Raw genomic sequence first — 15,796 nt, forward strand, 5'->3', positions numbered from 1 at the left:
GTCACAGACCTTGTATTTACTGTATGTGCTTTAATTGGAATATTAAATCTTCCTACCACTCACTTTATATGCTTCATCAACTAGACTAAAATTCAGCATATGTAGCATGGATTCTTTTAATTTGAGGATTTTAATTTTCAGCTTTATTATATTTTTTCCAGGAAGTTTCAAATTGATTCCAATATCTCAATTAAAAGCATGAACTGCTACTGCACTTTTTGGCAGCTGTATACTGTATATAATGTTTCATCAGTTTCTCAGAGGATGCTGAGATCTAGTACAATAAGAGTCATAGTATAACTTTTAAATTGTGTTAATAACAGGCTTAAATAAATGTTTTGTGTATCAAAATTTAGAATTGTATGAAAACATACAGTGAAAAACTAACCTTTTTATGGTTTTTAACCTCATTTTAAGTTTGTAATTTTTAGTCTTTTATTTTTGTAAAGGAAAGAACGATGTAATAGAATTTTATAGCAAAGGAGAAACAAACCAGCAGTTGAACAAACCATTTTTTATGGAAATGTTTCATATCTTTGACATAAATCATAACATTTCTTAGCATATTGAGGAAAATCATGCCAACAAACAAAATGTGCAACTTCTGGAAAAAAGAACAGATTTTATTCCCACAGCTCAGTTGCGTAGACTACCCAGAGGTCTGCAGTCAAAATGAATGGTAAAATTATCTTTTATCTAATGCAAATAAAGGATCCATCCTACAGCATACAGTATGATTATTTGGTTTTTCCTACGTATTTGTTTCGGTTAAAACATTGCCCTTTCACTGTCAATCATGGACATTGAATGTGGCCAAAAATGCCTTTAGCTGACAATTCACTCAGCTAAGCTTTTAGAAAATAAGAAATTAATGTTTTCCTATACAAATAACACCATGAGATGATCATGGACTGACAGCCCAATGAATCAGGGGAAAAAAAACTTTTATGTACACATTGTGAATAAAAATGTAATGAGAGACACAGAGTGTAATGGAAGCAGGTGTGGTTCTTGTCCAAATCAAGCAGACAAAATCCCAGCATGCTCAGAGCCATGTAGAAAGATATTAGACAGGTTGCCTACACATTTGGCTAGTATGGCTGTAAGAGGAGTCATCAGTAACTTTGAAAAGTGATTTCTGGGGGCAAATTTGTCAGGAGCTTTAGTGACCAAGACAGTTCGACTTTTTCAACAGTATCTAAGGTAATGTCAGTGTGCAACTGAGAGGGAAAGACGTCACCAGCAAAAGGCAATAGTGTGAGGAACTGCATACTTTATCATGATAAAACCGCAAGGCAAAACAGGTGAGAAGCTGCAGTTAACAGCAAATTTCACCAAGGAGGCCGAGCAGCCAGTTTCATCAAAGATGGTCTGCTGAGACCTCCAAAGAGCAGGATACTACAGTATAGTTAGATTGCAGTATACAAACTGCTCATCAGACCTGAAAATGCATGTTCATGAGTCCAGTGGTGCAAAGAGCACAGGCTTTGGACTTCTGAGCAGTGGGGGAATGTGATACGGTTGGATTAATCATCCTTCACCATATTCTCAATAATAGATTTATGGATATGTGGCACCACCCTTAAGAACTCTATATCCCTGAGTGCATGGTTAGAATAGGGAAGGTGTTCTGGTGGTTCTATAATATGGTGGGACACATTCTCTTGGCATGTCTTAAGCACACTGATTCCCTTAGAAGGCATGGTCAATGGTAATCACTACTTAATGACACTGAGTGATCATCTTCATCCCATGTTACAGTATTTCTTTCCTGGGAGGGGTGTCTTCCAGAATGAAAGCACCTCTATCCACAGAGCACAAGTAGATGCCCAGTGATTTGATGACATTGATGTTTTCTACAGTATACTGTATGTTATGGTCTTTTCAGTCGCCAGTTCTAAACCCAATCAAGCACTTATGGGATATTCAGTAATGACATCTTAGACAATCCCTTCCTCTTTTATTCAGGTCTTCACTCTTGTGCATCTTAGTTTCATATCCTAAATTACAGCACATACAGTACTTGATTTTTTACATGAAAATATACCTGCAATTTACCAATATCCCCTTTTAAGATCAATGATAAGTGGATCCTGCTATGAACAAATAGAACTCTGCTATAATTGTGTAATTATCCTTCCATTCATTTTCTGTGCGCTTTATCCAAAAGCATTGCAGGGGAGGCAGAGACTATCCTGCCGAGCAATGGGAGCAAGGCAAGATACACCCTGGATGGGGCCCAGTCCATTGCAGGGCATATAATTATGTAATTAGTTAAAGTTATATATATTAAAATATCTATTAACTGTATAATTAATAAGTATATATATTCAACAATATAATATACTGTAGATTATTAATTGTATACTTGTGTATTGCTCTAATTGTATGCCAGTTTTCTAAGTTAAATAATTTAGTTTATGTCGAACAAAGCAAACATTAGAGATAGAGCAAAAATACTTACTTCAGACCTTCGGCCTCTATTAACATAAGCACATACAGGACTGAATGCTCCAGTGCCACAGATAAATAAATGAGTGCGGTTGTATGGTTGGATCACACGCACAAAATTTCCACAACCATGCTAAAACATAAGAAAAAAATGAGTTTATGTTTTGCATTATAAAAAAAGCATTTCCTGGCAAGCACAAAGTTCTAATTACATGTAATAAATCCTATAATTTTATTCTTAGACCTTATTCATTTAATGCACTAGAAAACAAGAAAACACACATCAGGGGAAGTGCCATTTTGTTTGTGCCTAACTACAGTACATAGAGTTTTGTGTTTGTAAATTCAAGTGCAAGAAGAACTATTTACCTATTGCATAGTAAAATATCAGATTATTGAGAGTTGGTTGGTGTCTTGAATCTGGATCAGCAGTAGACACTGCTCATCTCCTCAATACAGACAAACTATAAAACACTCCCAGAAGAAAAACATATTTTTGCTAAACTCTAACAGTTTTTTTACATTGATTTTTGGCATCGTGTTTGTCAATTGACAAGAAAAATGAACCATTAAAATGGTTTGACCAGTTGAAAACAATAAAACTGACATTGTATTTATCTAGCTGCCACATAAGTTTGCAAAGGTCTGAACATCTTATAATGTCAGAAAATCCCACCAGTACATTTAAATTGCATGGTTCTCAGGAAATATTGTTACCAGAGTTTATATCTTAAAAATAAGGGAAAATACAGTGTTGAAACAATAATTAGAACTAAAGCATTGTGGTTATAAATACACGTGTCATACAGTATATCATAAGCAATTTAAAATGTAAAAACTAGGGACATGGTCTGAAAAATAGGGCTAGAAAATAAAAATGAAATACAGAGAATCTTAAAGGAGGTTTTCATGGAGACTGCTAAAACAAAAATTTCAAATTACATCTATGAAGCTTAAGCTACTGTACCAATGAAAGCAGTAAAATGTAAGTAACTGAAAGAAACCGCTTCAATTTCTTTACTTGTTTGTAGGATGCTGCTTTAACAAAATGTGGTTCACTTTAGTGTATTATTTTCTTTGTGCTTGAATAAAGACTTATGTATATACCATTCATCACAACATACCAGAATAAGCTAAGTGAAGATTACATGAAGCAGAGTAAAACAATATTAGATAGATGGAGACCAAGCAGTGTAGAGCCTTTAACTAAAGCAGAAGCGTTTTAAAATTGACTTGACACCTGACAGGAAGCCAGTCCAATGACTCCAAGATAGGAGTGATGGAACCCTGACAGGATTTTAACTGCTGAATTTTGACATACAGTACTGTATTTAAAACTTAAAGAGCAAAACTCCTACACAAATATCTTCCTCTGTCTGGTTCTGTCTATAATTTCCCATTTCATATTGATGCATATTCTTCAGGAGTAAAAATCTTCTTCTGGCCTCCTCTGGTGTGATTGCTTTGTCTAACTTTGTCTAACTTCTTTGGGGGTTTGAAATCTGACATCCTGATGATGTGAGCATTGATTCAATGCTTATGTTACCTTCTTGTGAAAGAACACTGATTTTGCTTTGTCAATCTTCCCACTTGATTCCCATTTGATTCAAAATCATCTACAAACAGCATTGGAGTTTCACTTCATTCTTTTTAAGTGTCTTCTGTACATATGTTGTCTCTCTATGATGCCTACGTTTCAGTCCTATACCGTAAAATACTGTAGGAATGATAACCACATTTGTTTTATTTCAGTTTTGATGTTGTGATCCCCTTCCTCTGGTACCAAAGGCTACACTTATATACTGTATGTCTTGTCTGTTATGAAATGAAACTTGGAAGTCAGAAATATTGAAAATAAAGTGCGAGCAATGACACACCTTTGTTTAACTCTCTTCTTCTCTTCGATTGGCTCTGCAACTGGACCCAATTACAGTGATTTATTGGTATATTGACTTTCGTGATCTCTTAAGTGTTGGTAAACTTGTAAGCTCATTTACAACTGGGTTTTGTAGGATGAAATTGAAAATACTACTACTTATGTACAAACTGCTTCTTTCAATGGACTTTGACTTCCTTGTCTCAAAGGGACCCTCTTGCAGTTATGCCATAATCATTCCTTCTGGTAGCTGAGAAACCCTGAATATACTGTATATATGTATATGGATATACTGTACTGTATGTGCAAGATTTAGAATTTAGTTTTCCTTGCATGTCCTTCGTATATTTCTATCCAACAGTTATCCTTTGTCTTTGCTTGTAAGTATGTCAGTTTATTCTGTTTGGAGTATCTGACACTAATTTTTTAGAGTTTGTTTATTTTATTGCTTTTAATAGCAATAGTCTGTTTACATCATTAATCTGTCAAAGCCATGCAAGTTCAATAATGCTGAGATTCATTCTTACCGTCGGATCTTTACCAGCCATTTTACACTCTTCGATTTTGCTGCTTGACGCAGGCCAAAATACCTGTTAAGAGGAGCAGGAACAAAATCATCAGCTCATTTGACAGTTTTCGTATGTCATGGCAGGTAACAGCATTTTATTTATATGATCTAACATAAACATATATAAGCTTTCTTGAAACATAAGGGTTTAAAGTAAAATTAAGGAAAACATATTGTACACAAAGTATTGTTCTTAAATGGATACATGTAAGTGAAAAATGTGGTTGTAGGGATTTGTACAAAAGAGAGATCCATCCAAATAAAAGAGAAAACTAAAGAAGTCTGTTCAAATCTACATGGTAATCTTGTGATGTATGTTTTGGAGTGCTGTTAAAAAGGGTGAAACCCTAAACTTGACATACTGGACACAGTGCTCTCCAGATACCCATATGAAACAAGAACAAAATCATTAAACAAAAGAATGAATTACAGATGAGATCATGTGTCTTGCTTAAAAAATAATGGCATTGCACAGAAGTCATATTTCTCATAATTATTTGAATTCTAGAAAACACTATGGCCACATTTATTCACCCTTTTAAGTATTCCTTTAAATAAAATCCAATACAAATAAACATGCAATAACATGTTGATCTTTGACAGTGCAGTCAAAGCCCCAGGAACTAAATAGAGGCCTCTGAAGATTTCTTGTTTCCCTGGGGTATTAAAAGAGGTAACACATGGAATATATTCAGTAGTAGCATGCATCATTAAGGTAAGAGAGGTCTCTGAAAACTAGAAAATGAATAGTTAACTACCACTTTCTACTGTAGTGTCCTTTATTAAGTAATTTAAGCCTAGTGGTATAGTGGCAACTCTGCCAGGAAAAAAACACAAGTGTATTATGCTACCATCGACAATGAGACAACAGCTGGAGATCTCCAACACAAGTTAGGAACCTCAGGATACTGTTCAACATCTAAAGCATGAAAAAAGCATTCATTACTGGGTTGCAAAGGAGAGCCATGTCTAATGTGAGATTGCTCGAGCTTTATAATGACATGGTGATCAATTGTATATTCGTTGTAAAAAGTGTGAAGCTCATTTAGAGAAAGATTCACTTCCACTGGGAAATATGGCAAGAGAGCTATAATATTGTGGATTTGTTCTACATCTAAACATCTTAGATTCCACTGACTTTCAAATCAACAAGGAAGTGTTGAAGTGTTGAAGGTTTACTTAGCACAAAATAAATGTTCTTAACTACAAATTGAAAACTCCAGACCTCAATTGAATACACAATTTGTGATTCAAACTGAAGAAGGCAATTCAAACTCAGCCTGAGGGAATGGTCAAAATCCCTACTCAAGAGTGCTAGTACCTCATATCACACTAGAAGATGTGTCTTGACAGCATAATCAATGCTAGAGGAGGTTTTACAAAATACTAATTACAGGAGTGTTTGCAAATGTGGCTCTTTGATTATCTGAATTTAAATTAATATTTTTTTGACAAATATGACTTTGTTCTGAGCAATGCTATTAATGTTATTATTACTGTATAACATTTGTAGATTTTAAAGCAATTTTCCAATCTGTAAATCTTTCTGTTAAATTATGTTTTATGTTCTTATATCATCAGGGGTTGTGAAACAATTTGGAGGGTATAATAACTCCAGTGATAATGCTTTTAAAAAACAATGCACATCATTTTCACAAAGGGATTTATAAAGTAAATGGAAAGAGTGAGAATAAAAATAATTTATAATAATACAGTACATACTTTTAAAGACCCCTGGGTAATGTTATTGATGTTCATTGAGAGAATATGATCTTTGCAGCCCACATATAAACGATCCTGGTCTTCATCCATTAACAAAATCCTGTAATCCATAGGGTATTCAGACAAACTGAAGCTCTGAAATGACTGTGTAGCCTGCAGTTCTGAAATACAAGTAACACAGAACTCAGCTGAAGTACACACTTTATAGTTGCAACATTTTCAAAAGAAAACATAATCTGTACTCAAAAATAAAAGCCACAGATCTCAAAAACAGCAGAGACAGATATTAACATGCCTTAATAATATACTGTATCTTAAATGTTATATTTTCCTACTTCAAATAAAAATAATTGAATGTGTTCTGGGTCATCCAAAAGATTGAAATGCTTCTTGGTGAAGCATGTAATAACAGCTTTACTACTTTCTAGCCTGGTCTTGTCAAATTTTAGAAGCTTAAGCTCAGAGTAAGAGTGGACCCAGTTTGTCTTGGGACGATAGACCTTTAAGAAAACCTAGGCTGATATGGCAAGTTATATTGTAGGTTGTTAGACCAATAGGTAGCTTTCTTTCTTCTGGACAAACTCCTAAAAAAATACTGGTCCACTATGGTAACCGGGGAGACTGATCTGAATCAGTAATATCATCCTTTAGATGAGACAATACTTTGAGGTACTAACGTCTTGTTCATCAAGATAAAGTCCATCGCAGCAGACGTGTCTTAACTAAATTCCACAGTGGTCTTGCATAGTCTGTCTACCTATCCTTTCACCTTAATTCAGTTTGTAAAGCAATTTTTCACTTACAGTATCTACCTGCTGCTGTGGAGTAACATTGCTGGCACCTAATGGCTGCTAGCTAATGGCTACCCAAGTGGGTCCCCTTTTATATAAATATATGACTTCTGGATTCTTCTGGATGAAAAGCACTAAAAAATGCACTTAATTGGTATGCTGTCATACTGATTATTGCCATAGCAATTTAATACATATTTGCATTAGCAAAGGACTATATCAAGAGAGACTGAAAGGAACAATAAAAGACATACATACAGCAACAAATGAGACTGTAATCTTATTCATTGATTAAGATTTCCATTTAAGACAGTAATGAAATGTCTGTCTAATTTTTTATAGATTTCTTGAAAAAGGTTTGCCAGAGGAATTAAATGACAATTCATTTACACAGTTAGGAACTTTACTGGTGTAATCTATGTGAAGCTTCATGCTCAAGAGAACAACTGCAACATCCCATCCAGGACCCTGCAGTCTGTGCATCCAGAGCCTTCTCCATGTCTCCACACTGCTACCCAAATACAATACAAGTATTCAATAACACAATTTTACTTATTATCACTTTCTAACTCAAACCTTTGTAGCTTTATTCTGTGTCAACCATCTTTCTCAAACTGTGAACTAAAAGGTAAATTAATGTTTTCAGCCTGGTTGGGAGGCATTGTGTGATCTGACAATCACTTTTATTGACAGCATGCTCTGTCACCTCCAATTTTATTGTTGAGATGGAGTATCCTCAAGAGGCTGAACAGTGAAAACTAGAAAAATTACCTCACTGCTCAGCTATTCACAATGGTGTTTGGAAGGCACGATTAAATGAAGCTGAACAAACTGCCAATGGCTTAGATCTAGTCTTTATGTGCTACCTTCTGTGGATAAGTGTAAATGAGGATTTCATAAATCATTAAACACATCGCGACTACCTACATATAATAGCAACACCAAAAAAACTTTTATGAAACAGATTAAAGGTCAAAACTGATGTTTCTTTTGCTGTTTGGTTGATTGCATATATAGATTTCATTAACTTCTGGGATAAAATGAGCAATTAAATCCCTATCTGGATATGTACTGAATAGAAAGAAAAAAAGATTATCCACAAGTGGCTGACCAGTGCCAAATACACCAATAGAATATTTTCCATTTGAATGAAAAAGTCACAAATGAAGCTGTTTTCGAATGAAAAGCCAAACTTGGCATTCAGTGCAAAACCAGATCTAGAGGAGAGCTACTTGAGGATATTTTGAAAGGACAGCTTTCCCTGGGCCTGATTCATTGACCTGTAAGAGCAGCATCTTATTATGCTGCTCTTGGAGTGTCTGCAAAAAGTCTCTTATATTTGTGGTTGCATCTCTATAGAAATGCTAGGTTTCACAGATCTAGTACATTGCAATGTTCCACACAAAGAAATCTCATTTACATATTCTGATGGTGTCACAGATGTCTCCATACTCCCCAATGATAAATCACATATCCTTTACCAAGACAATATTTTTAATTCTGTAATTCAGTTTACATTAAAGTATGTATGTCACTGACTTTTATTCTAATTAATACAATTCATAATATACACAAATACACAAAATTTCAGCATATTGCTTTGTGAAAATATAAGTATAATTTCAAAGGCTTCATTAGACCTGCTAAATAAAAGGATCACAAGCAGATGAAAACAAATCAGCAAGGGCAACTTAGCATTAATGCCCAAGATCAAAAACTAACTACTGTAGTTGACATGAAAGCATCCACTCACCACCTCTCATGAAATGCATTTAAGTGTGATTGTACAGAGGCTCAAAAGGAATAGAAAATACATGATTGCAGCTATTCAATCTGAAAAGAAAAAAAATAATGCACTTCTCATAGAATCCAGACTGGTATTACTCTGGTATTAAAAATAAAACACAAACACACAAACAAGATTGGGTTGTTAAGAGTAATGCCAGTTTGGTCGCACAGTTTAGTACTTGCTCAATGTCAAAAAGCCTCCCCCTATATGTTATGTTATTGTATTTGTTTTTCTAAACTCTGTACTTTTGGGTTACCAGGTTTAATTCAGACTTCAGTTCAGTGACCTATCAAATTATAGATTAATTAGTTGAAAGTTAGCATTTTTCATAATTTTCTCTGTAATCAGGTTTTGATTTAGCCATTGACTTGGTTTATTTAATCTACAGTAGGTTGTGCACCTCCAAATGTAATATTAAGATAATGACTTTTGCCCTTAAAATGAATTTTAAAAATATTCATCATACTGCTATAATTTTAATATATATTTATATCAATTTATTGTGTACTGTTGAAAATAACCATGATTGTTGTGTAAAATAGGCTAATCAAAGAAGGAAATATAAAACTAAATACCTTCTCAACTCTTTAAAGTGTGTTTACAAGTCATATGGGGCCTTTATATATTTCTTAATGAAATGAAGATGTCCTTTTTGCCGTGGGTCTGTTTGCATTCTGACCTTAGTTAATCATAATCATGGGTCCAGCAATTATGCTGGAAAGAACCATATGTATTTATTTTTTTCACAATCATTAGCTGAGTTTTCCATTCCACACTAATGTACCAAAAATAACTACTTCTTTGTCTTTTTTTGTGCCCAGGACATGTCACAGTAATCTTTCTCTATATATTCCAATAAAAACCCATGTAGCTGACAAAAGAGGCATAATCTCTCTTTGGACTTACTGCTGTCTTAGCATTGAAATACAGCTATACTGGTATAGACATCATGGACTTGTAACTTTTAGTTTCCTTTTAAGGGGAATACAGTAACTAAAGGATGATTATATTGGCTTTTTGGCAGGCATACACACATCTTCAAGAGCCATAATTGCGCAGGTTCAAAGGTATGTTATGTTCATTAGTTACTTTAGACAGGGAATTATGATTTTTATAAATGGTTCAATGAAGTAATTCATAGCAAAGGTGGGAACACAATAAGAAACTCTCCAAACCCTTACACTGTCATGACTATGACACTAATAATAATCCTCTGTCAACCAAAGCAGACTAACCAGGTTTAAACACCCAGTCTGTGTATGTTTTATTTAAACAATCTCTCCAGAATTCCACTGCAGTTGTTAAAAGAAAATATCTGCATACAAATATAAATTCTTTTGTCGTTTTTTAAAAGATTTTAAAGAAAATTCTATGACTAGCCTTTGGTATTTGTGAAGTTAACAACATGTACAATGTACATCTATATTATCAATGTAATTGACTGATGCTTTTAACAAAGCAACTTACATTTGCATACATTTATACAGTCAGAATTTTTACTAAAGCAATCTTAGTGTAGCACCTTGCTAAAGAGTACAGCAGTGGTACACCATCCTGAATTTGAGCCCACAGTCTTTCAGTTACAGAACCCTGAACTTTAAGACACACTGTTGCCTGTCATATGACAGCTACAAAAGAAATGCTGGAGAAACTGAAACAGAAATGAGAATTATTTTAAAAATCATTTTTAGGTTTGCTTCACACGCTAGTGTACTGTACTGTACATCTTATTGCATGTTAAGTGCTATAAGAATATCCATAGAAATATGTATAAGTAATGCATTTGATATGATAAAAAAGTGTCTGAACTGATCACTCATACATAGTGGCAGAAAAGACCATTTGAAGTGTAATGGTAAAGAATGCTTATATTGTAAAATGTTCTAAGGAAATAAAAACTCAAAGTTAAAAAATGTATAATGTAACTATCACTCCTGTTCTCAAAACTAAAAAGAAGAGTTTTCACATTCATTGCCAAAATTACTAACCAATTACTAACTAACCAATGCACAGGCTCCAGCAGCTCATCATTGTCTTCCTACCACTGGTGCTGCTACAGCAGTGCCCCCTGAAGACCAGGAAAGCAGGAGCCAAGGTGCTCTGAAGGTGGTGCATGTGATGCATGAGAACATAATATTCTCTGCATCTGCTGTGATTAGGGACCTGCTGGCTCCATTACAAAAGGGCTTTTCTTTTTGTAAGTTGGTCTTGGGTCTTGGTGACCCTGTTGGACAGTTACCAGTGAGTTTGGATCTGCTCAGCCAAGCAGTTGGGCATCCTGTGGCACTCTTGATAATTAAAACAAGAACGTTTAATTCAATGACTACAATTTAAACCCACATGTACTCTATGAAGGATTATTAATATGTAAGTGTTTTTAACAAATACAGTACAGCACATACAGTATTTGCTTTAAACCAGTTTAGAATTTAATACAAATTCAGGTAAATCACCCATATTATCAATGTGGCAATGATGTGTGTCTATTAGTCATACTAAGTCTGGTTATTTTAAAAATACTCTAAAAAAACAAATGGTTTCTATCTCAAACTCTAACTGCTGTCTTCGTATGGTCTTAAAAGTTTCACTGTGATAATTTAACTATTCTTTTTTACTTTAAATTCAAGTATTGTTGGAACCCAAAGCATCATAAATGTTCCCTACTAACTGTTAAATAAAACAACTGTTTGAAGTTCAGAAATGATTAGAATCAGTTCTTGTTTGAAATGTGATACTGTTTCATTTTGAAGGCAAGGGGAAACTTCAAATGTGTTTACACACGGATGGTTACCCACATGTTGCCTTTTTCTTTGTTTGGTTTAAAAGGATCACAACTGCTGCTTCACATAAATATGTTGAAGTAAATGACAATAAATCTGAAATTGCAGATCATCCTCTTAAATAAGAGAGTAGATAATTGTAACATTTTTTTGCCTCTTTGAAATGGATGCCAGATGTCATCCATTTTAGGTCAACAGTTGGGACTGTACAGAACATAGTTCAAAACAATGGAGGGGGACAGAAATTTTTATACCTTAGATTTGTTAAATATATATGTGTTATAGATAGACTATTTATTGTTTATAATACCTAACAAACTCTTTAAATTGTGCTTCAATGTGATAAACATTATTACATTTACATAATAATAAAGTATTTATGATTATTAAAATATATTTGGATCACTTAACCAAATAAATGCTAAAAGTTTGAGTATTTATACATGCATAGTATTAATTATGGATGTAATATTGTTGTTTTAGTCTTATTGAAATTACTAAGCTGTTTGGAAATGTGAATTGGTCATCCCTGATTATTATTGAGTTTAGTTCTGTTTTAGTTCTGTTTAGTTATATTGTTCATAAATAATGTTTTAACATGTTATTCTTCTCTTACAAATTGGCAGTACAGGAGTTTCTTGTGAAAATGCTTTTTTCCCCTCTAGCTAATGCAGACGGTGTAAAATCAAGCTTATAATTCCCCAAAATTCAGATTATAAAAAAACCTTAGCATCAAAGTGTCAACCAGTGTAATAGATTTAATATTGTCATTGTTCCCTGTCTGTATTTTAATGGATACAATGATGATAGATTTTTATAACTATATAGTCTGGGGGCAGCACATTGACATAATGTTTAGCATTGCTGCCTCCCAGCGCTGGGGCCCTTTGTTCAATTCTGGAACTGGAGTACTATCTGCATGGAGTTTGTATGTTCTCCCCATGTTTACATGAGTTTCTGCTCAGTTTTCTGGTCTCCTCCCACAGTCCAAACACATACTGGTTAATTGGCCCTGTGTAAGTGTGTGTGTTTGTGTCTGTGTCTGTGCTGACATCCTGTCCAGGGTGAACTCTGCCTTGTGTCAGCTGCTTCTAGCATCCCCTACGACCCTGTACCTGACAAAGTGGTCAGAAAATGGACGGATGTAATGTGGGCTGGTAGTTTGGTTGCCACATATAAAAGGTAAAACAGAAAAACTTACTGCCCTGAATGTAATTTGTGCCTTTTCGATTTCATTACCACTTTGATAAAAGGTGGCTTCAAGGAATTAGACATGTAAAATGTCTTTTGTGTATACTGTCATCATTGTATGAATGTACAGGTACTGACGATGTAGTGCTAGCAGTTTCAACAGTAGGCAAGTGTCCTTGCATGCTGAAAGTGCTGCATTTTGAGAAAGAAGGTGTGTGTGTGAATAATCTGCTCATATAATATGAACAATACATGAGGGTCCAAAGAAATGCCATGGGGAAGCCACTACAATGACAAAATCAAAAATGCCATACTGCTTCTAGCTGTCCCCCATGGTTAGCACCAATCACTTAGCTGTTATTACACAAATGTGGATACAATGCCAGGACTGGTAGGAAAAGTCACTTGTGATATATATTTATACAAATCACAGTTTAGCTTGTTGAAAAACACAGATCATGCAAACAGGTACCCGAATGTGTAATACAAATAAACACGATGTGTCTTCTACTTAACTGAGGGTGAAGTACGGGTCCTACTGTATAATAAGCAAAGGTGAAAACTGATAAAAAATGGTGTACTTGCACTGAGGAATGTACAGTAGTTATAAATTGTATATTTTAGATACGCGAAACAATTTTTTAAAGATTTCTATGCAATAAAAGTAAACAACTGCAGAGCTTACTGGACTTATGCTTTAACGTAGTTGGGCAGTTCAGTTTTAAGACACAACAGCACATTAGTCCAGTTTATCCTGGGTTCCATGGTGCTAACCCTTTAAAGCTGTGGTGGAATTTGAAAAAAATAGTGACATATTTTAGTATATTATATACAAATAAAATAATTTCAACTTGGAAAAAAAATCCACTTAAAAGATATATGATAAAATATTTCTTTATGTGTGAACTATACTGTATATCAATCTGCTGTGAATTGTACTGTGAATTGTGTTCAGAGGCACGAATACTTTTCTGGCTGAGGTGATTCTCACAGTTTATGATTAGATATATAATAAGGTAGGATTTCTGACTGTTGCTGTTTGACGATGGATGGAAAAGGGCTTGTGGTGGCTCCCCACTGCCTCTGCCCCATGACTCTCAGCAGTCCAGCAGGTTGGAAATTATTACATGTTAAAAAAATCTTAAGACCGCAAACAGTTCAACTATAAAACAAGTGTTCCATGGACATACTGGATATGGTGCATTTTGATTCATCTGTGGTATGCTAGCAGGAAGGAGGCCAAAATTATTATATTTCAGAGCTGTAGCAACTAAAAAATGTGAAAATACAGCTGTGTCCAGGTTGCAGTAATTCACCGTGTGGTTTTTGCACAGGGACTACAATGCATTCCACAAAATATGGCAGTTAAAACTATCACTTGCGATTCCGTTTACAGAATTCTTCTGCCAAGGAAAACCTTTGTATCTAGGGAGCCGCTACTTGAGTCAAGACATAAACATGCCTGATTCACTTGTAGTCACCACCCTTAGACAGGTTGTTTTAAATTGCTGTGCAGTCACCCTGGGTGGTGCCCTTCACAGTTTATTCATCAGGCTCATGTGTAATATCCTTAACCTCGAAAAGACTTTTGTTGAGCTGGAATAATAAACTTAACTCCAAAGATTTGTTCTCTGTATCTTTGCTATTGGCCTTATCCAAGGATTATGTATTTGCTGTGAAAATGTATTTTTTAAATACATTAAAAACACACATTTAAAGCAGAAACAAGGTTTCATAGTGTAGTAGGTAAGTCTGTGGATTAATAGCTGTGACTTGTGGGTTCAGGTCCCTGATTCAGACACTGCTGCTGCACCTTGGGTGTGGTACTTTACCCTGACTGCTCCAGTCAACCCAGCTGTATGAATGGAGGTTAGTATTGCTGGGGGTTTGCTCTGTGATGGATTGGTATTCCACCCTTGTGGGGGTGTCATGTGCGCTGTTGTCTGCTATATCTTATTATGCATATGTTACCTATTGAATACATATTCACAAATATTATTACTCTGAATTGTTTTAACAATATTTTGAAAATTAGCAATCCAGCTATTGGCAAGCAACAATGACTCACCTGTCCAGGTTAAAAAAAAAACTCTGATCCACCCCTCTGTGATGCTACAGTGCTGTAAGAGTCAAGCAGGCTGTACAGTCCTGCTTCACAGATTTAATGAATCTCTAATTTTGTTTTACTCTAATTAAACAACAAAACAGGATATTGTGATTGACATCTTGCTTCACAGATTGAATGAATCTCTAAATTTGTTTTACTCTAATTAAACAACGAAACAGGATATTGTGATTGACATCTTGCAAAATAGGTGTTTATTTGTGTGCAGCCAAGTCACTTGGATTTTCACATGTCACAGGTATTGTAATGAACTCTGAGCAGATTAAGAAATGCCTTTTATTTTTTGTGCAGAAAAAGAAGTGCAGATCTTTGAAGACATCCACACAGATAGTGGTAGGACATACAGCATCACACCATGATATTTCCTCCATTTGATTTGTCTTAGGGTTGGAACCTTGTGGGTGAACAAAGGAGAAAGTTCTGTCATGTTGATGTCTGTTTATAATAAATTGCTTTAACAATTATGGTGGCAAGCTAGTCTTCAAGTCTCACATGCCAACAGA

The 15,796-nt window shown here is 34.8% G+C and overlaps 1 protein-coding gene across 2 annotated transcripts in view; it reads right to left on the minus strand.

The window, feature by feature from the left end:
- sema3c (sema domain, immunoglobulin domain (Ig), short basic domain, secreted, (semaphorin) 3C) overlaps positions 1–15,796 on the minus strand; it is a 74,130-nt gene that overhangs the window by 27,096 nt on the left and 31,238 nt on the right. For both annotated transcript variants that reach the window (XM_088645010.1, XM_088645011.1), the window contains 3 exons: positions 6,618–6,778; positions 4,855–4,917; positions 2,465–2,584 (listed from right to left, as the gene is read on the minus strand). In XM_088645010.1, the coding sequence (XP_088501136.1) occupies positions 2,465–2,584; positions 4,855–4,917; positions 6,618–6,778 (344 nt within the window). The remainder of the gene's footprint in view (positions 1–2,464; positions 2,585–4,854; positions 4,918–6,617; positions 6,779–15,796) is intronic.

Source organism: Lepisosteus platostomus, chromosome 9 (assembly GCF_059453375.1).
Source record: "Lepisosteus platostomus isolate fLepPlt1 chromosome 9, fLepPlt1.hap1, whole genome shotgun sequence".
In the NCBI taxonomy this organism is placed as follows: Eukaryota; Metazoa; Chordata; class Actinopteri; order Semionotiformes; family Lepisosteidae; genus Lepisosteus; species Lepisosteus platostomus.